At 33.2% G+C, this 23,449-nt stretch overlaps 2 protein-coding genes and 1 pseudogene across 2 annotated transcripts; 2 read left to right on the top strand and 1 right to left on the bottom strand.

The window, feature by feature from the left end:
- Positions 1-8,514: 8,514 nt before the first annotated feature.
- Positions 8,515-16,521, top strand: LOC122587834 (annotated as a pseudogene).
- A 652-nt stretch (positions 16,522-17,173) lies between these two features.
- LOC122589486 lies at positions 17,174-20,396 on the bottom strand. The gene is made up of 2 exons (XM_043761780.1): positions 19,571-20,396; positions 17,174-17,505 (listed from the first exon to the last, which is right to left on the bottom strand). Exons 1-2 carry the CDS (start codon positions 20,264-20,266, stop codon positions 17,374-17,376), a joined length of 828 nt encoding a protein of 275 aa, XP_043617715.1. The 5' UTR covers positions 20,267-20,396; the 3' UTR covers positions 17,174-17,373.
- A 2,121-nt stretch (positions 20,397-22,517) lies between these two features.
- On the top strand, positions 22,518-23,129 carry LOC122587835 (protein SRC2-like). The gene has a single exon (XM_043759999.1). The coding sequence runs from the start codon at positions 22,518-22,520 to the stop codon at positions 23,127-23,129; it is 612 nt and encodes a 203-aa protein (XP_043615934.1).
- Positions 23,130-23,449: the final 320 nt, after the last annotated feature.

A 23,449-nucleotide genomic window follows, 5' to 3' on the forward strand; every position in this document is an offset into this window, starting at 1 on the left:
TGAATATGTGCTAGGTTTATGACCCAACAGCCCGCTTGGTGAATGGGACGGTCATGATGGGACGATCTTGGTCCCAAGATCGTCCTAGGGCAGCCTGTTCGTTCTTGTGCATCCTCGTTTGGTCTCATGTGAAAGTTGTGATGTGTTGTGGTGTTGGAACACTCCTGGGTAACTGGTTTTCTAAGATTGGTTTTGCTCAAACAATTGTTCTTGGCGCTAGGAAGATCTTGCAAGGAAGATCTTGCCAGGAAGATCTTGCCAGGACGATCTTTCCAGGAAGATCTTGCCAGGAAGATCTTGCCAGGAAGATCTTGCCAAGAAGATCTTGACAGAAAGATCTTGACACAAAACGATCTTGTTTTGTAACTTGGCATGCTTGAACTTAAATCAACTAGATCTTGTACTTAACCACTAGACCAGTACATTAAAACTCATAATTCATCTAAATCATTTAAAGCACAAGTTCTATGGTCGATCAAACTAAGTTCTTAAGACAAGAAAATCATTAGTAACGACATGTGCAACACATTACCATTTATCAAAAATCATGTTTTTCTTTGATTTTTTTCTTGAAAACACACTTGATGAAGGCAAGTTGATAGAATCTTCTTCCTCATGCCCATGCATGTCAAAATCTAGAAAAAATGATTCAAGGATTCAACAAGTTAAAGACCCAAAAGTGTTGTGTTATGTTAATAACTAGTAAAAATGACTTTTGCTTGAAAAATGAGGACATATTTGCATATATTTATTTATATAATTCTGTATATTTTCATGGATAAACTCATTTTGATGTTAAAAGTAAGATTTAATAAAGGTTTTGTTGTTAAAAATTGTTAGATCTTGACATGGATGTACATAAGTTGTGTTAAATAGGTTGTAAGAGCTTGGATTTTAGATGGATCTTTGAATGATGAGTGATGATTTCGAAATTTGTTAATAATCAGTAAACATTGATGTTAAAATCATACAAAAATAACCAACAAACATGTTAGAAGTGAAATAAAGAGTAAATAAAGCAAGAAAGCCTATTGGTGAGTTGTTTTAATCAAGAACAAATCTGATAGAAACAATCTTCTGTCTTGTAACGGGTAAACTGGGCATGTGAGGGCATTTTTAAGAAAAACTTTCAAAATAAAAGTTGTAGAGGAACGAGTTAAGAATAAGCACCAACTGGAATTACTCAAAAATATTGAACTAAATGAAACTGATATTAAATTATGCCCTCGTGGCTAAATGAAACTGATATTAAATTATGCCCTTGTGGTTAAATGAAATTGATATTAAATTATGCCCGTGTGGCTAAATGAAATTGATATTAATATGTTTGGATATATTGATTTGAACATACGGTTTGGGTATCGTCCCTCATATGAAATCTTGAAAGTCGTTGAAATGTTGATAACAATTATCTAGTAAGAGATGGATCCAAGTGGCAAAACGGTAAGGAGTATGGTCATCCATAAGAACACGAAGGAGAAATGGAGAAAACTAGATGGTTGAGAGAAGGATGAGGCATGAAGCTTCACCTAAATTATGTTACATCGCGATTCCTACAAGCATTAGGCTAGTGTACTTGAAAAGAAACTTAGCTTAGAAAACTAAAGGTAGATATGAGGCTTTAGAGAGCAAGGTCATTGGAAGTTTTGTGTAGGCCTGAAAGGACCTAAGAAAAATTGTCCTTGAGAAGGGATCCATACTAATAAGGGTTTGAAGTGTCCGTCTTACCAAGATGGTGAGGATTTGATATGATTAGTTGTAAGCACAAGGATTGTGTAAACTCTACCGTGAGGATTGCGTAGGAATAGAGTAGAAATGAAAGAGGTTATATGTGCAATGTTGAAAAGGAGATAGCCGGAAATATGTCATAAAGGGTAATACTTCTACATTATCAGAGGTGCCATAAAATGATTTGAAAGCCAATATCAGCCAAAGCAAGATAGAAGTGAGTAACGATGTGACTGGCGAATAACGAAAGAGGTTCCAAAAAGGGGACCAAGTCGAAGGACAAAGGCTAGCATGAGGAGTAAAATGGAACATTACATGACCAATTTCCCTTGCACGCCATGAGACAATAAAGACGAACTGAAAACCCTAGAATGAGGTATTATGGAGATGTACCGTTGCAAATTTTAATACAACTCGGTATCCCGGATTAGCATTACCCTTGTTAAGGGGGTAATCCCTTAACAAGTGATTAGTCACAAACGAAGTCAATATATTTTCTAGTAGCGGCAAGCGTGTCCAACATTAAACCAAAGAAAGATAAAAGTAGGCGAGGAGCCAGTAGAGGATACTTTATTTGGGAAAGTAAACGATAAAGGAAAGTGTACAAAGTGAGAATAAAGAATGAGTGGCCACCAACGATCGATATTCCAAGTCTCTTACTATTTTTGTTATAACTCACGTTGCAAACCATTTGCTCATTTTACACCTCCGTATTAATATTCTTGTCATCATCCCATTACTTAACATTGATTTAGGCAAGATGGACAGCCCATAAAGATTTCTTATAATTAATATCAAGTCGTCTCAAGAAGTGAGCGACATTTATAACTCTTTCAAAGCTTCTAATCAAGTGATATTTAGGGCACCAAGCAAGAGATGCCCCCAACTACGGAGATCAAAAGTTTGTAAGTAACAAAAAGGGTCATGATGAAACCTATATGAACTCTCACATTTTGTACGTCTCCGTGAAGCTATTCTTATTGTCAATCTATTCCATTTATCACCGTGTGAACGAGCGAACTTCGAGGACGAAGTTGATGTTAAGAGGGTAATGATGTAACAACCCTCAATTTCCAATTAGGACTACTTACTTTTATTTATCTAGGTGTCGATCCCTAAAGGTTTGTTAAGAGAATTGACCTTCTAGATATTTGAAGCATAGTGATAATTGCCCTTTAGTAAAGTGAAATGCCTTAGAAATACCATAGATGACTAGCTATCTTAGAAATGCCATAACCAATAACTATAATCAATCAAGCCGATCTCAAACTACATATAATAGTTCTAATCTAACTTGACAAAATGCCAATGAATCAAAAATTTTATTTCGAGAAGTTAAGTTATATAAATAATAAGGTAAGACTCACAAGTTGATGTCCAACAATCTAAATCACCAAGCTAATTAAAGTACATTTGAATATAGAAATATAATGACCATCTTACAATACATACTTATAAACTATTGTGTACATAAAATGAGTCTAAATAATAATGAGTATATATACGTCAAACATGAGTAACGGTTTATAATAAAGAGCGAAGTAACAAATTAAAATACAAACATATATGCATATGTATATACACGGCATGCATACATACATACAAACACAACTTAACAAAAATATATACAAGCACTTAACTAAATTTACATCCATCCATACAAAATATATTTATACACTAAGGAAAAATAACTACAAAATTAAAAATACAAACTTATATCCATACATACACTCCATACATCAAAAAAAATTCAAAATCCCCTCCAAAACACTACCCCAAAACCGGCCTCCCCCTTCCCAAAACACCTCACCTTATCAAATATTAACTAGTCTCTTTATTCTTACACTTCCAATGCATGCTACACCCATACTTACACTCCAACTCACACTTTACACTCCCTAAACACTCCAACACTTCCCAACACACTTAATCTCTCATTTCTCTCTCATTTTTCTCTCAAAAATCTGCACATTATCATCTTTCTCTCTTCATCATTTTCGGTTCAAAGAAAGCAACAAAAAGGCAAGAAAAATCAATCTAAAGTTATAGTAATAATAAGGGTTTTTAAATAATTAAACAAGGGTTGATTCAAGATAGTTTTAAGGGTTATTTTGAGCTTGGAATAAGGGTCATTTGGAGCATAAGAGGCCAAGAAATTCCTACCCAAAAACCATCTTCAAATCGAGTTCACCAAGGGTATAAATCTTCATCTCTTTGTTTAATCTATCTTGTTTTTGTATATACTAAAAGATCTTTATCAAAAATCATGTTTTTCTTTGATTTTCTTCTTGAAAACACACTTGATGAAGGCAAGTTGATAGAATCTTCTTCCTCATGCTCATGCATGTCAAAATCTAGAAAAAATGATTCAAGGATTCAACAAGTTAAAGACCCAAAAGTGTTGTGTTATGTTAATAACTAGTAAAAATGACTTTTGCTTGAAAAATGAGGACATATTTGCATATATTTATTTATATAATTCTGTATATTTTCATGGATAAACTCATTTTGATGTTAAAAGTAAGATTTAATAAAGGTTTTGTTGTTAAAAATTGTTAGATCTTGACATGGATGTACATAAGTTGTGTTAAATAGGTTGTAAGAGCTTGGATTTTAGATGGATCTTTGAATGATGAGTGATGATTTTGAAATTTGTTAATAATCAGTAAACATTGATGTTAAAATCATACAAAAATAACCAACAAACATGTTAGAGGTGAAAAAAAGAGTAAATAAAGCAAGAAAGCCTATTGGTGAGTTGTTTTAATCAAGAACAAATCTGACAGAAACAATCTTCTGTCTTGTAAGCGTGAGTACAAGACAGAAGATGTTGAATGTTATTTATACTTCTTTGTTTTGAATACTCGACTTTCTGTATATCTCATTGTTCCGCCTTAGTTGGGGTGTTACAACTTGGTCACGTGAGTACCACCTTATCCGCTAACAAATCTGTATCCTTTACTTAAATCCCCTAATTAACTAGTTCTGTTGCAAGCGTGAGTACCACCCTATCTACTTTACAATTTTCCTAGTCAACTAGTTTGTTTGATTATTTAAATAACAATTATGTTTACATGAAACTAACATGACACCATCAACCGCTAATCCCAACTAACAGATTACTTCCCGTTATTACTATGTCGTTTACTATCACACCATGAACTAGCATCAATTACTCATAGACAAGCAATTAAAATCATACTTATATACTTCCGACACCATCAACAAAGGGTACATGTATCACCAACAAACATAATAATAAGTGACAAGAAAGCAATTCATTAAGATCTCGACACAACGTTAAGTGAATTCAACTTTATATAAAAATCATGCAACCGTCACATATTTCACTTCATCTAAGTAGATGTAAAAAGATTTAGTTACTCATGGCAAAACTAATAATACTAACAATTATTGAATAAATAATATCCATAATAATAATTGTATAGTATAGTCTTGTAATATTGTAACTAACAATAATTAAAATAAGAAAAGTAAGAATTCGAACAAAGTTTTTGGCTTGCGGGTATGTTGAAGTCGAACAAAAGATGGTTGCCTCCTCTCGAAAACCAATCCCTCACGTCCAGAAACTCCAAGCTCCAATTCGTCTTATGCAGCTCTCCAATCTAGCCGACCTCCTAGGCTCCTACCCAATTCTCTCTTCTCACGTAAACAAAACTCTAGCACCTCAATATTAATTATGTATATATATAGATTTAGGATGAGGTTTCTTTTCTTGTTGCCTACGTACAGGACTTCAAAGGTGGGCCGCCCTCTCTTCTTTTATTTTGGGTTGAATTCACACAAGACAAGGCCCAAATGGGCTGCTCCACTTATTTGCTTCGGCTGCTGCTACTTCACGAGTTTAATGCCCCGTAGCCTTTGACCTGTTCCTTTTCTTTTTCGGCTGAATATTACAGGAGACCACCACCATTCAATAATCCAAGATATGTTTCTGCTTTTTGTCAACTTGATGGTCAAATGAGAGTTAAGCTACTTATTTGTCCAAATCTTCTATCATTAATCTTTATTTAGCTCATTCTTGACATAATTCATCTTATAGACCTATAATAAAATAAATCACATATTAAGTATAAAAGTTTATAAAAATAAACATAAACTAACTATAAAATAAACGATATCGCGTAAAATAAATATATATAAAATAGGCGATATCAATGTGCTAGCTACTTCATAACTTTTACAGATGATTTCAGTCGTTATAGTTATGTTTACTTGCTTAAACATAAACATGAAGTGTTTGAAACATATAAAGAGTTTAAAAATGAAGTAGAAAATCAACTCGGCAAAACCATCAAGATTCTTTGTTCGGATCGAGGTAGTGAATACTTAAGCCAAGAGTTTAAGGATTATCTAAAAACGTGTGGAATTGTCCAACAGCTTACTCCTCAACATAATGGAGTGTCTAAAAAGAGAAATCGAACCTTGCTAAACATGGTAAGATCTATGATGAGCCTTACGACTCTCCCATTTTCGTTTTGGGATTATGCTCTAGAGACTGCTGTACGCATTCTCAATATGGTTCCAACCAAGAAGGTTGACACGACACCATATGAATTATGGCATAGAAATGTCCCTAATCTGTCTTACTTAAGAGTCTGGGGATGTGAGGTACTTGTGAAGCGCGATACACTTGACAAACTTGAACCCAGAACTACTAAGTGCATCTTTGTCGGATACCCTAAGGAAACAATGGGTTACAACTTCTATGATCCCGTCAAAAACACTGTTCGCGTTGCTTGATATGCTGAATTCTTTAAAAGAAATTAGCTCAAGAGAACAATGGGAGGGTTGTAGAACTTGATGAGACTCAAGAGGAAGATGTGACACCTTCTAAAGCTCCTAGCAATCATCAACTTGGGGGGGGAGGGAAATGTTCAAAGTGATGAACCTCAAGTCGATGGTGATGAAGAGATTCCACTTCGTAGGTCCGAAACGACAAGACGTCCTACTGACAGATTATGTCTGATGGTAGAAGAAAACGTTTTAGGAGATCTCGATGAGCCTCCAAATTTCAAAGTTGCATTATCAGATCCGGAATCTGACAAATGGCTTGAAGCTACGAAGGTGGAAATGAAATCCATGAAAGACAATCAAGTCTGGAGCTTGGTTGATCTTCCACAAAATGCTCAAACTGTTGGGTGTAAGTGGATCTTCAAGAAGAAGACGGACATGGATGGAAATATACACCTATAAAGCTCGTCTCGTGGCGAAAGGTTATACTCAACGTTTCGGTGTTGACTATGATGAGACCTTTTCTCCAGTTGCGGACATTAGAGCTATTAGGATTCTTTTAGCCATAGATGCGTACTATGACTTTGAGATATGGCAAATGGATGTTAAGACTGCCTTCTTAAATGGTTACTTGGATGAAGAAGTCTATATGGATCAACCTGAAGGTTTTATTGATCCAACATCCCAACAAAGTATGCAAGCTTCAAAGGTCCATTTATGGACTAAAGCAAGCATCAAGAAGTTGGAACAAACGGTTTGATGAAAAAATCAAAAAGTTTGGTTTCGTTCAAAATCCCGATGAGCCATGTGTATATCGCAAAGCTAGTGGGAGTAATGTTACTTTTCTTGTCTTATATGTTGATGACATATTGATCATTGGAAAACACATTCCGATGTTGCAAGATGTTAAATCCCATCTTGGAAAGTGTTTTTGCCATGAAAGTTTTAGGAAAAGCGGCATTTATTCTTGGAATCAAGATCTACCGAGATAGATCAAAATGGTTGTTTAGATTAAGTCAAAGTGCTTATATTGATAAGGATCTTGAAGCGTTTCAAGATTGAGAGTTCTAAGCGTGGTTTCGTTCCCATGCAAGAAAGACTTAACTTATCTAGCAAGAAAGGTGCTTTTACACATAATGAGGTGGAGCGTATGTGAAAAATCCCTTATGCTTTGGCTGTGGGATCTATTATGTATGCGGAAAGATGCACTAGACCTGATATTGCGTTCGCGCAAAATATAGTTAGCTACTATCAGCAAAATCCTGGAGAGGATAATTGGATTGTTGTAAAGAACATTCTTAAGTACATGTGTGCTACTAAAGAATTATACTTGGTGTATGGAAGAAATCCTGATCCAGAATTCAAAGTGAATAGATACTATGATGTTAGATTTCAGACTAATAAAGATGATTCAAAATATCAGTCGGGATACGTCTTCATTATTTAAATGAAGCGAGAGTGGAATGCTATGAGCTAAAAGCAAACCACAGTTGCCATGTCTGCAACAGAGTCTGAGTACATTGCCGCCTCAGAAGCCGCAATGGAAGAAGTCTGGATAAGGAAGTTCATTAGCGGGCTTGACATGATCCCCTCGAGTGACTTACCCACTGATATGTACTGTGATAATACTGGTGCATTAATCATTGCCAACGAGCCCGGAGCTCAGAAAGGTGCTAGACATTATGCTAGAAGATATCACTATGTTCGTGAGCAGATCGAACTAGGTGAGATCAATTTAGGGATTAGTGTCTGGGGATGTAATGAACTATCCACAAATATCTAGGTTATTCAATGATTTACTCGAATGTCTATGTAATGTAATGAACTCATTATTTTGTCTAAACGATGTAAGTTACCGGGTAACTGCTTACGTGTAATAGGTTGGTGCCACGTAATGTCATGTTAGTTACATACAATAGACATTAAACCATAATTCATTACATTTTATAGACTTCCATTCCGACGAATTTAGTATCACATGAATTTAATAATAATAATAATAATAATAATAATAATAATAATAATAATAATAATAATAATAATAATAATAATAATAATAGTAGTAGTAGTAGTAGTAGTAGTAGTAGTAGGTAGTACTATAACATAATCCAACCATCCAATTCCATGATTCCATGAGTCCAATTACTTTAATACTTGCTACATAAATAGTGTTGTAAAGCAACGTCTAAGGTTTAATCACTAATATACATACAAATGTAAGAAGCATCACATATGGGAGATCTGAGAACCGAGAATGGTGGTGGCGGTTAGAAAATGATATATATATATATATATATATATAATTATTATGTATATTATCCGTATCTATCTCTAAACTTACTTTCAGATCTATATATGGCAATTTTATGCGAGTGATAGTGGCCAAGAATGGTGGCGGCTGAGGATGGGAAAGGACAACAACAGATCGTCTACCATCATCACGCAGTCCAACAGATCTGATGGGGTAACATCGACTCAATGATTCAAGAAAAAGGAAGGAGTGAATAAACAAGAGTCGGTGGTCGATGTCGGAGATGAGAAAAGGCTGTCGGAGTACCAGGTATTGGTGGTGTTTCAGATCTGTTTCATCCCCAACTCCATCCGTCGATCCTCACACTCTTGCTCCGATTAGATCGCAATCTGTTGAGGTTTTCAGTGGTTACTTGTTTTTATTGTGTGTTATGGATGTCACTTTGAAGAATCAACAAATCTTTGATTGCTCTGAAAGTGATGGATTTTTTGACAATGATTTTATAAGTTGGCTTGTTTGTCATACTCATTGTCGACTTGTGTTTGGATTTTATGTTTCAATTTCATTGTTTGAATATAAATAACACATTCTTGGAACTTAATAAGTCACCAGGAAATTGATATTTGTTGGAAAAGGTCATCGGAAACTAGAATATTGAGTCACCGGAAACTGGAAATCATGACCGGAAACTGGAAATTATATATCTTGTATAAATAGTTAATTCCAATATATTCTTTAATAGCCACGTATGAAAATGTGTCTGACTAAGCATATAAAGTTTGTTCAAGCTTAGATAAAGTCAAACTTGTAACCGGAAACTGGTTGTTCACCCGGTAACATGCATGGCTTAGACGAAAATAACAAGTTTGTTACATTACATAAACACTCGAGTAGATCATTGCATGACATAAACATTTGGAGATAGTTCATTACATCTCGAACATTAATCCCTTTACTCAAAGTTCACACAGATTTTAACTTAGCAGATTCTTTCACAAAAGCTTTGGCTAGGCCCAAGCTTGAAAGGCATGCCAAGGGCATAAACCTTAAATTAGCTAGTTATTTCATGTAAATCTGTTGTTTCGGTATTTTGATAAGGGATGTTAAACAATTTATATTTTTCATAATGAAATAAAGTACTTGATATGTTTGATTTCATTTAATATTTATTCTATCCTATATTTGCATGTTTAATCCTTTAATATTTTATTTAATATTCTAAATTAAACTAAGACAAATCTGAGTGATTGGTTGTATTCTTTGAATATGTAATGGCTGGTCCCACCAAACTCACATGGTATTCATATGATGCATATCGGACTACCCCACTAACGAATTTATCACTTTATGGATCGGCGTCATTAAGTGAAATTCGTAAATGGTTACTTTATTGATCCTTTGACTTGAGATACAAGCAGGTCAGCATTTATGCATTGCATTTACTTGATATAGTTCTAACTCTCCTGAATAAGGGAGTACATAAAGGGCTATTTTCAGAAAGTGTAGTGAAGTATGATGACTGACACGTGTAGTCAATACAGGATTTGTTCCTCCAACTGATAGTTGTAGAATGATACCACTGGGCCCCTCATTAGGACTATTTAAGATGTTTACATGGCCATGTCCAAATGAATCCAGATGTGTCTCGATTATATTTGGTAATCTTAAGTAGTGATGAAATAAGAAACAGAATCGTTAAATCATGAAATGACATTGATCCATATTCATGTTTAACACGGTGTCTGAACAAAGGGATCATAAATGCCTCAACCATTTAAATATACTTTAAGAAACTATACTTAAATATTTCTAGAAGCATTGGCGTGTTGCTAGACGCTAACAAATGTTATTACCTTTATTTATTACGAGCTCAAGTGGGAGTTGTGATCATGTAAAATGAACGTATGTCCGGAAATGATTTAAGCATACGGGGTCACACGAAATGACACTGTAACTCTATATTATTAATTAATATATTAAAGTAATATATTAATTAGTTTGATCACGAAATGATTAAATTAAATAAGTTAAAGGGTTAATTATATTTAAAATTAATTAAAAAGAAAGATTAAATGTGAAATTAGAAAATTAGTGTTGGACCCTAATTCCCTAAATGGGACCCGGGTTTGAGAAGCCTTTTAGGGCTTTGATTAAACTTTGTCACCAAGTTATTAAACCCTAAATATATCCCTATATATATAGAGGGCTAACATTAAAGGGTTTTAATTGTTTGGTTTGTAACATTCAAAATCCATGTACATAATTAATGCTTGGAATTATTTGAGATTTTGGTTTAGTCGACTTCTATAGATTTTGACTAATGGGTTTTCGAATGAAGGAAGTTATACAAAGGGTTGTGAAATTCGTGATCGGGTACTAGCATACGATATAATAGGTGTCTAGTGTGATATCGTAGAGGGATTTACTTCAAATTCTTTTAAAGTTTCTTCACTTTATTCATCTACATAAAGAGGTATTCCTTAATCCTATTTCAAGGTTAATTATTTGATTACATGGTTTTATTTGTTTCCGTTACGTACTCATGAATAATGATATTTGTTATATATTCCAACACTACGAAGTATATAAGGCAAGTTACCATTTTGCTTAGTCAACCAGGTTTAATCCGCACACAAATGATTTAGTTAAACTATAAATGATTTAGTTAAACTACTTAGTGAACTTTCTCAGGTTCATCCTTATAGAGATTCTTATCAACACATAATTTTCCATTGAAAAGAAACATCAGGATAAACAAAAAAACACCGAATACTATACGTTGTCTAATTATAGTATAAACGCAACAGAATGCAAACTTAAAATCTAATGCCGGTCTTAAAGGAGGGGATTGATCCGACTACTGTACTTATGAAATGATTAAAAAGTGTTGTATCCTAGTACAGTATTACGTACCCAACCCGTCTTAAACTAAATTGCCCACTTAAAACCAGATGGGTCAAACTTATTAACAACAGTTCATGTTTTTTTTTTGGATAAAGGACGAGCGCCCTTCGAAATATATCAATGTAAACATAAAAAGTACAAAAGAAATGCCCTCACGGACCCTCTACAAATGATAAAGGAGACCCGTGATGCAAGAAATGTACCAACTGGGTGACTGGCCCAAACTACCTAGGATATATCAAAACTATGACGGACCCTCCAAAAATGATAAAGGAGACTGGTGATGCATGAAATGTACCAACGGGGTAACTGGCCCAGACTACCCAAAATATATCAAAACTATGAATCTAAAAAATGAATCCTTAACTAGTACAGAACCACAAATCTGTGAGAGACCACACATAGTATAGGATTGTTACAATAGTCACAACGCCACTTAACTTGAATCTTTTATATTACACATGGCCATACAAACATTTTAAAGTAAACATTAGGATGTCAGATCCAAGCAGCACATCTTCATCTTCATTTACCTATTTCACCACCATTTATACTCATCTTATAGCCATCATGGGCCGGCCAGGGCCAGGGTGCAATCCCAGTAGCTAGCAACTGTGGCCGAATGATGGAAGACCGTTTCCCTATTGAGAATGCTTTGTTAAGTTTTGCAGCCCAACTCATAACATGAGATACCTTCTGTAAAAGAGTATAAAGTCATACAACACATTCACACACATCTACATGAGGGTACATATAACATATACACACATCTCTCTCAAATGAATATGTAGATTTGCATTTGAAATAGCAAAAGTGACGCAAACGGAATTTTTGGATAGATAATGGAGCCTAATCAGGAACAATTCTTAAAAAAAACAAGGGTTTTGCTAAACGAAGCTCTAAGGGATTTCGTTAAGTTGCATTAAATAATTGTACACTTACCTTAAAAATCAGGGAGTGGGCTTTTGATATGGAAACATATAACCTTTTTATGCACGTTAAGTGAAGCCCTAAGGGCTTCATTTAGTATTTTCCAAAAAACAATACTTAAATTTAAGGATTTTCACACTAAAACACACACATATCTATAGGGAAAAAATAAAATTTTAATTTACCAAAGTCTAATCATTTCTCAGGGTTCACATAGATAAGCAAAATTCAAACGGGCCTTAAAGAGTAAGTTAGACCGAAAGTTATAACAAAAAGAAAATCCAAGAAACCCGGAAAACATATAAAAATGTCCATAACTCCTATAAAATAGCTTTTTCGGCCCAACGACTGACCCAAACCACCTTTGGCTACTTGTAGCTTGATGATCCACTTTCCAACATTCGTTTCGACTAGTCGCACGTCGAAAACGGAACTCTTTAGCAAAAGTTATGACCATTTTAGTGAAGACCTCTTTTTGACCATGTCTTGACCTTCTAAAAACAAAAGGGGTTGATCTTCGATACTTTCACCTACATAAAAATGCTTATTATGATAGTCTATTTTCCTAACATTTAACTGATTTTCTAATGTTAGTATATAACATAATCGCTTGCAATGTGTGTTTTAGGGAGAGTAGTATTGTGGAATAGACATGCCCAAAAAAATCGGTTCCTCAAGCAGTGGTCCCAAATAATTGGAATCGGAACCGGAACCGGTTTCAGTTCTTGAAAAACCGATCCGCTTGGAACCGGTTCCACTTTTGGTCTGAAAAATCAGTTTCTTACCGATTCCAAATTTGTTCGGTTTCAGTTCTTGGACCAAAAAAAACTGAAACAAAAACGAAAAATAACTGGTCAAAAGTTGACCCAAACTGGTTCCGATTTGTTTAAAACCGATTCTTCATCGCATTGACTAGAACTGGTTCGTTTTAAAAAAAAAAGGAAAAAAAAAATAAAGGTTTGGCCATGTCTAGACAGGAATCAAGAGAGAGTGGGTTGTGAAGTCCAAAGTCCAGCCCATTATTTAAAGGCATCACATTAGTTAGAGGGTCCGTCCATTAGTTAAGAGCCTTATGTGTAGTAGTTTAGTGTTTTACTTGTGTTCCAAATTTAAGGTTAGATAACTTGGATAAATAAAACCATAGGCATTGTAAGAGAATTATTATTGTTTTAGTTAACTGTCTTTTATCATTAAAAGCTGCTGAAACTAGAATTCAATCTTATCAAGCTTATAGTAGACTTTAATTGAAGAGACTATGAGCTAAAATTAGTACGGAGTATAGGTTTATTTTAATTTTGTAACTAACCTAAAATTAAGTTATATAAAAGAAATTAGATTTAAGTTTGAGGAAAGAAAAAAGACACAAATAAATTTTAGTTTTAATGATACAAATAAATTTTAGTTTTATTTTATTTTTATGCAGATAATGTAACCTTTTATAATTGAATAAATGAATTTACTATGAAGTTTATTTATAACTTTAATATATTGTCCTTATATTATCATGTAACTAACACTACAAAAAAAAGTTTCATTTATTCACACTTGGTTATAAAAAGTCTGAAAAAATTTATGAATTTAATCACATATAAAAATGTGTAAAAAAAACTATATTTTAAAGTGTGAATAAATTTTAAAATTTATAATTTTTTCACAGTTATAAATGTTGAAATAAAATGTTAACACTTAAAAGTGTAAACAATTGTCAAAAGTTTTCACACTTAAAAGTGTTAACACATGATTTCTTCACACTATGTGTTACAAATTAACATTCACACTCTTAAGTGTGAACAAATGATATATTTTTACACAGTTGAAAGTGTGAACTTTTATTTTCCACATATATAAATGTATAAGTGTGTAAATATTGTGATGTTTTAAATTTATTCACACTTTTAAATGTAAAATTATTTCCACACACTTTTAAATGTGATTAAATTAATAAAAAATTTCACACTTTTTAAAAGGGGAATGATATATCTACAACAATTTATGCTTTACGCAGTTGTAAACTATGCAGTAAAACATGTACATTTGTTGTATATGGCTAATAATTGTTGTAGATATATCACTTCCCTTTTTTAAAAGTATGAAAAACAAGTGTGTAAAAATGACGTATTTGTTGTAGTGAAAGTTTGTATCAAGATATTTGGATCTAGTTTATTATTAGAAAAAATAGATCTAGGAGGGAAAAAGAAGAAAGCAGAAAACAATCAATTTAAGTATAGATTCATCCATGAAATGAAATGAAAAAGAAGCATATAAATACAAATTATTCTAGCATGTTCAAAAAGAGAAATACAATAGATTCACACATATAATGCTCGATCTCATATAAATGCATATAGCATAAATGATATGAATCATCCGGTGATGAAAGCTCGTCATCAGAAAGAAAGCAATGCTAATCATGTGCATAGTGATGAAGGCTGGTTATTGGCAAACAATGCTACAGCTTTGAGACCCCATACAGGAAGCGATATCCGATGGGAAACAATCAAACATTCAGTAATTGTTGCAATGGATCGAGAAATGGGGCTTAGCCATTTCATCTTATTGAAGAGAGTCAGGGTTGGAGATATAGGGAGTGTGTATCTAGCTGAACTTAGAGGGACCAACACCTTCTTTGCCATCAAAGTAATGGACAAGGCTTATTTAGCTAGTCAAAATAAGCTTCTACGAGCACAAACCGAAAGGAAGGATATTCTTGGTCTTCTTGATCACCCATTTTTACCTACCCTTTATTCTTACTTTGAAACGGACAAACACTATTGCTTGGTAATGGAATTCTGCAGCGGCGGAAACCTCCATACCCTTAGACAAAAGCACCCCACAAAGCATTTTACAGAAGAAGCAACAAGGTTCCTACGACACATTGACATGTTTATTATATCTCAATTGCTAATGTTCTTGGTAAATAATTAAATTTTGTATATTATTTCAAGGGATTAGTTTCCTGGAATGTGACTATCTTTGACTGAATGTCTACAGTAGAAAAAAACTAAAGTTATGTGTATTGTATGTAAGCAACTTGAAAAAATGTTTATTGTATGTAAGAAAATATACGTGGCAACCATATACAGGTGCCACTTGTCAGATTGTAATTGGTTGAAACGAAATTCTTACATACAATAAACATTATTTCAAAGTTGTTTACATACAATGCACACAACTTTAGTTATTTCCTACTATAGACATTCGTTCAAAGTTTCTTACATTCGAGGGAGCTAATCCCTTATTTCAATCTCTCAGTTCGGTTTCAGGTTCTATGCATCACAAGTATTGTTGGCACTTGAATACCTACACATGTTAGGGATTGTGTACCGGGATCTAAAACCGGAAAATATACTTATTAGAGATGAAGGTCAAATCATGCTCTCAGATTTTGACCTTTCCCTTCGTTGCTCGGTCATCCCAACTCTTGTCAAATCAGATTTTAGCGTTGTGGTTGGAGGACCACTTCCCGAACTAATGGCTGAGCCGACTAACATGAAGTCCATGTCATTTGTGGGTACTCATGAGTATTTAGCCCCGGAAATCATACGTGAGGAAGGTCATGGAAGTGCAGTAAATTGGTGGACATTTGGTATATTTTTATACGAGTTATTACATGGGACGACACCATTCAAAGGGCAAGAAAATCACGCTACATTATTTAACGTAATTGGGAACGGTTAAGGTTTGCTGAAAGTCCACATATAAGCCACAATGCTCGTGATCTGATAAAGGGTTTGTTACTGAAGGAACCTCACAAGAGAATTGCATATAGAAGAGGTGCAACGGAGATTAAACATCCATTTTTTGAAGGTGTGAATTGGGCACTCATAAGGAGTGCTCATCCTCCGCATGTACCTGAACCTATGGATTTCAGCCAGTTTGCAGTTGCTAAGAAGGTGTCTGAGAATAAAAAGAATAGTTCTAATGATCTTTATGGAAAGTTTAAGTACTTCTAGTCTTTAGATGATTTTTCTGTGTGTGTGTGTTCCTATTGCCAATTTTTACCAGCTACTAGTTTATAATCATAATAAAGCAATTGAGGACTTTTTTTGTTTTTTGAGAAAGTTCTTTGTGGGAATTGTAACTATTAACCTGACTCACATAAGACTTGATCTAAATCTTAACTTGTTCTGATTGATTCCCCAAAGAATCAGGCCTTTAGGGGTTTCAAAACGTTTATTAAAAATTGTTTCTTGGCACATTAATTTCGGTGTCATGTTCTTGTTAAGAGAAAATGACAGGTTAGCTTGACTTAATCACCTCCTTATGTTCATCAACCATCTTTAAATTTAGGATGATCTCATATGGCTCGAGTCTCTATTCTCAAGCACACAGTATGTTCAGAAGATGATTATATTCGGAGGGGTAAGTAGGGCCCCTAAGTAGCTTTGTCTTATAGTTAGCTCTCCAAGTATGTAAGAAAGGGTTTCTATGATAAATGTTTAGGGTCTCGAATGTAATGAACTACACATGAATGTTTAAGTTGTATCTCTAGTTTTCATTGTATGTAATGAACACTCGAGTAGTTCAAAGAGTGTTAGTTTCCTAGATACGTACCCCAACCCGACTTCAACCAAATTTCCGACTTAAACCCAGACAGGTTCCAACTTATTAACAACAGCTCATGGTTTAACTATTACAGAACCACAAATCTGTCAGAGATCACACATAGTATAGGATTGTTACAATAGTCACTAGGCAACTTAAGTTGAAGCTTTTATATTACACACGGCCATACAAACGCTTTAAAGTAGAACCTCAGATCCAAGCAGCACATCATCAATTACCTATTTCACCATCATAAACACTCATCTTATTGCCATCATGGGCCAGGGTGCAATCCCAGTAGCTGGCAACTGTGGCCGAATGATGGGAGACCGTTTAACTACTGAGAATGCTTCATTAAGTTTTGCAGCTCGGCTCATAACTTGAGATACCTTCTGTAAAAGAGTATAAAGTTATACAGCATATTCACACACATATAGCAATCACAGAAATGTATACATGAGTGTATATAAACTATATACACGTATCTTTCAGATAAGAAATATCTGGATTTGGATTTGAAACAGCAAAAGCTTAGTAAATGAGTATTAACTAGAGTCTATTTTGCTATTATCTGACTGTTCCTTTGATCTAACATAATCGCTTGCAAACTGTAAATCAAAGCATGTCCTAAAGTTATACGGAGGTCTTGGCTTTTGTATTTCATGTATTCTTTGATGCAGTATATAGGTTACACCTTGACTACTTGTAGACCAAATAATTATCAAGTACCAAATCTTCTAAAACTTTAAAATAAACAGTCTAACAATACATATGTACACATCAAAATTCAGATGGACACTAATGAGCACCTACAGATCTGGCAACTTACCCAGACAAATTAGTAAGCAACTAAGCATGGAGATACTGCATCCTTCAAGCTAATCTTAATGATAAAATGAAAAGGCTTTGCATTACATATAATGTGTAAAGGTAAATATGAGACTATAACACCCCAATGATTATGCAAAATCCCTCTTCTATGAAATTCCCCCTTAATTATCTTTCTATCCAACATTTCACATTATTATAACAATTCAGTACTAACGACAAGGTTTTTTGTCTAATTTCTAGTCAAATGTTGTAAAATGTATATATCCTGTATACAAAAGTGAAGGTAAAATGGTTATAGTTGTGGGACAAAACCAATGTGTTGGAGTAACTGAAAAAAACTGCAAACCTATGAAAATCGAAAGGGCTTTTCAATTTTCTTTGCTATATTTGTTTGTTGAAGTTTGGGATCAAAAAGTTTAAACTATTATTAGTTCATCATAGGGTCCTGTGATTGAGTAATCTTTTGTAATCTATTTTGTGTAGGGATAAATGCATATGTACATATTAGCAGTGCAAAATGGTCGGACAGATGGTTAAAATAACATGTCAAAATGGGTAAACACAAGAAGTTACGCTGGCAAAAAGTTGGGTTGGGTCACCAATACCCAGATAAAGAGATTTACAAATACACTTTGGACGACTTTCCACCAATGAAAATATTTGTTTTGGGTAGTAAATTATTTTTTTAAGCTCCTAAAAGTTACCAAACAAGATAGTGATCAACTTCTTTTTAATTTTGAATCAAAATTATCATATATCAAAAACTTTGATATATATTTAAGGCCTTTAAAACATCTATCAATAACCCATAAGCTTTTTTTTATGCATTGATAACATAGCGATCCATTGTTAAAAAGAATTATACATATAAGGTTACAACGAAGTGCGGGTCAACCAACTAGTTTATTTCAATTTCAGGAGAAAATCTTATGTTCGATCGTCAATTGTTCTATGTATATATGTGATTGTTGTATAACTACCAACACCAAATGATTTTCTTCATAAAGCAAACAACAAAACCCATTAAAGAATCTTATTCATGTATAAAATGGCACGATGTATGTTAAATTCACCTATATCTTTTAATTCATTTCAACTTTCAGGTCTCAACAACTCTACCAACTATGACCAGAGTATATTAGACATCCAAAATCTTCCTAAAAAGTCAAAACAAACCTACTAATAAAACCTTCTAAAATCTCATTAAACTAAATTCACATATTAAATACCTCTATCCACATATCAGCCATATCCCATAGTCCAATAACAACTACGTAACCTTATAACTAATACCATCCTTATCATAGGGCGCTCCTAGGTTCCCTAGCTATGAGGTTCGATTTGGGACAGTGGGTAGGTCCAGAGTAACCAGTCCCGATACACCGCTAACCCTTACCACCAATTTATCACCAACTGAGCCAAATGGAGGCGAAGGATGGCCACCACCCATTCACAATGTCTATAACACTCAATTTTTTTAGTACTAATTTCAATTATGAGTTTAGTCCAAGGTTAATTAGCCTCCCAACAAACCATAAATTTGTATTCAACCCATAAATTCGCCACTTATCAGTTATCACCAATACACCAAATAAACAACAAAAAACAAAAACATAAACAACTAACCTTATCATCGACGGCAACCTTAAGCTGCAAGGTTCTCGTCTTACGCTTCATTTTATACAACCTCCTTCCCAATATCACAACACCCATCATCGCAGCCGCAACCGAAATACTCCAAACCGGACTCGCCTTAAACAAACAAAATCTCAACAAATCAATTGGTAACTTCCACCACACAACCACACCACTGTTATCATCACCACCACCTGTTTCTTTTTGGCCATCCATTTTCACACTGTTTTCAAGCTTCTCAATCTCATCATTTCCACAACTTATCACGCCGGTTTCTTTTGCAACAACAGCGTTACAATCATGTTCACTATTTTCGGGTTCGGGTTCGGATCCGGGTTCAACAAACTTAATTACGTCATCATCTGAGGAACAATCACTGCTCCAAAACCCACTAACAGGTTTCGATTTGGTATACGAATTATCATTAACAGGATCAACCCAGCTGGGGTTATCTGATGCCACCGATATCTGATCAGTGACGTCATCAGCAGAAGCTGGTGATGATGATGATGATAATAATGATGGGTATTTGATATGGGAATCAAGTGAGAAATAATCAGCTTTAATTATACCTTGCGAATCATATTCAATTCCTTCTAAATATGATGATGGTGGGTTTTGAATTACAGGATTTGAGTCATCATCTGTTGCTGTTAGAACTTCCCAATCGTTTAATTCGATATCCATGATAAATATGTATATGTATATGTATTTTGTGAGTGTAATTTGGGGGAAAAATAAGGAATGAGTGAACACAAAAGGGGCAAACAAAAGTAAAGAGGGATATGTTATCCTTACAGACAATCTAAAAGATAGATTGCCTACCCAAGTGAATTTAATATACAAGGAATAGAAGTTAATTAAATTATTTGTTTTTTATGGGATTTTTAGTGGTGTCTTTATGAAACAAGTTGGAATCTACTTCTTGACTTGTCAACTACAAATATGAATCTTCCTTTTTATTTTAGTATGTAAATGATATTTTCTTTTTCTTTGCTAGAAACTTTGAATCAATCTCATTTGCTTTATATCCAAAAAAAAAAAAATGTAATCTCTGATACTACCTGATTGAGGGTTGTAGAGCAGTAATGATAGAATGACAAATAAACCTTTTACTAATAAGATTTACAAACATTTATGATATTCATAAGCATCAATGTTTATAAAAAAAAAAAAAAAAAAAGAAATGTTAGTAAAAATTTTGTTTGTAAACAAACCTTTCACACACATTTTCTCTCTCTCCTTATTTTAGTAATTTATTGGTCCACATATGTTTGTAAACTTTGTTATTAAAATTTGTTTGTCACTTAAGAGGGTATTTGGTTCGTAAAATTTTAAGAAATTCGATAAAATTGAAATCTGAATTTCATTCCTTATCTTGTTTGGTTGGCAGAATGGAATTCAGATTTCATTCCATTAGTTGTTTGGTTCATATGGAATTGGAATTGAATTCCTTCAAATTTTATCATTCGATTCAATTCAAGATTCCTTTACATTTTTTATGGAAAGTTTGGGATTCCAATGGATTCAAATTTTGATAAAACTAAATCTTTTATAATTATTTTTTAATTATTAATATTATTATATATATTTTAAAACTATGTTTATTATCAATATTATTACTGTTAAAATTATTATATTTATAAAACTTTATGTATTATTATAATTATATTATTAATATTATTGCTAATAATTACTTCGTATTAGTCAAAAATTATTTAAAATTTTATAAAAAATTATTAAAACTTCTAAATTTTATTACTACTTATTAAAGTCAATTTGTATATAAAAATTTAATTTTAGCTTGTAAAGTTTAATATTATTAAAAAAAATGTTATTTTATAAAAAAAATTATTGATATATATATAAATTTAAAAAAATATTATTTTACAAAAATATAAATAATATTTAAATAAATATTTATAAGTTATAATATTATTGTATAAAAAATGTTATTATTTTTATAAAAATTTATTACTATTTAATAAAAAAAATTCTTATTAAAAAACTAACTTTAGTTTATACAATTTAATATTATTATATAAAAAATTTATTATTATATAAAAATTAATATTATTTTATATAATTTTTATTTTATAAAAAGTATTAATATTAATAATTAAAAAATATATATTTCAATTATTATTATTATTATTTTTATAATTAATATTATGAATTCTATTCATTTCCACTCAACCAAACACAAAAGATTATATTTCAATTTGATTTCAATTCCAATATATATTTCAATCTTTTCAGATTTCAATTTCATCAAATTACAATTTCTTTGACAGATTCCAATTACTTCAAAGAAATTCTGCGAACCAAACCGCCTAAGAATTCTCATTTATATTATACCACTAAATAAATTTAGGAAGATATTTATACGAATGATGTGGGTATATTTGAATTACTCGTGAACATTAAGAGATTTATAATATGTTTTCTTATACAGTTACGGGCAAGAGAGCTCCTAGCGATTGAGGCTCTCAATTTAAAACTAGAAATCCGGGAAAATAAAACACCCAAAATAATTTTTTTTTAGAAAGATGTAGATCATTATGAAAATTAAATATGAGCGCTCATCCAAATAACTCATGATAGGTGGAATTTATTTATTTATTTTAATATGAAAAAACATTATATTCTCACCTCATACAAAACAATATACCCATTTATATCTGTGTTTCATATGTTTCCTCGTATCTTAATTTCGTAACTTCTTCAACGAACATAAGCCACCACAACCTCGTGATTTTCTCTTGATATGTTCCATTAAAAATTGTTTATCCTATATATATGTTCACCTCATAAATACCACAATTTCTTTTCTTGACCAAATTTCTTACAATTAACTACATTATTTTTTCACCATCTGTTAATGCATTGATCTCTCCCTTTCTATAGTCGCAAGTTTAGGTTTCTAAAATAGAAGAAAATGGATTATCGTCAGCTAGATATAACTGTGATATCTGCTAGTGGCTTGAAAAACGTTAACTTTTTCATGAAGATGGGTGTATACGTCGTGGTTTCGTTAATCAGCAGTAATTCAATCACCAAACAAAAGACCCACGTTTCAAATTGTAACAAAAACCCCAGATGGAACCGTAGAATCAATTTTGCGGTCCAGGAATCAGCCATCCAAACCAGCACCCTTTTATTCATCCTATATAGCAAACGTGTGTTTGGCGACAGAATCATTGGTGAGGTATTGATACCGGTTCGTGAACTTCTTGAAAATGTGCCAACGACAACAGGTGAACATACAGTTGAATACCAAGTTTGTTCCATTAGAGGAACATCAAGAGGTACTTTCACATTTTCCTACAAATTTCAAGAGAGGAATAATAACGATAACAACACTTTTCATCCCATATACGCGATGCAACAAGGGGTGCTGTCTTGTTGTGGCGGGCAGGGACCCTATCCGCCACCTCAAGGGTACCATGCGTACGTCGGGCACCCCCAACAGGTTGGTGGATGGTACCAACAATCGTACCTTCATCAACAGATGGGTTATGGATTTAGTCAGCAACAACGCCAAGAGTAGCGCGTTACCTGGCCCTTCTGAAATCGGATGACTGTTGGATTGGTTCAAGGATTGTTGTTGACACAGTTTGTTTCAGATGCAGTACGTCAATTTTGATATTGTTTGAGCATTTATTCCTTCATACATATCAATAAGTTATTTGATATTTAGCAAGAGCTAGAAATTAGGAATATAGACATAGTGTTTGTATGCAACCATGTCTCCATGTGTTTGATAAGTTGAATTTCATGTTTTTAATGCTTACATTCTTTTTAATTTAGAGCAATTTCTTTATTTATATATATATCTTGGCTTCTATTACTTGGGTGATCTTTATGACA

The sequence above is a fragment of the Erigeron canadensis genome, chromosome 2 (genome assembly GCF_010389155.1).
Source record: "Erigeron canadensis isolate Cc75 chromosome 2, C_canadensis_v1, whole genome shotgun sequence".
NCBI lineage: Eukaryota > Viridiplantae > Streptophyta > Magnoliopsida > Asterales > Asteraceae > Erigeron > Erigeron canadensis.

Bases quoted from the DNA above. Each gene is read 5' to 3' on its own strand.
- LOC122589486 (XM_043761780.1), bottom strand. From the start codon at position 20,266: ATGGATATCGAATTAAACGATTGGGAAGTTCTAACAGCAACAGATGAT. The intron at 17,506-19,570 runs GTTAGTTGTTTA...ACTCTTTTACAG, and splicing joins AGGTTGCCGTCGATGATAAG to AAGGTATCTCAAGTTATGAG.
- LOC122587835 (XM_043759999.1), top strand. From the start codon at position 22,518: ATGGATTATCGTCAGCTAGATATAACTGTGATATCTGCTAGTGGCTTG.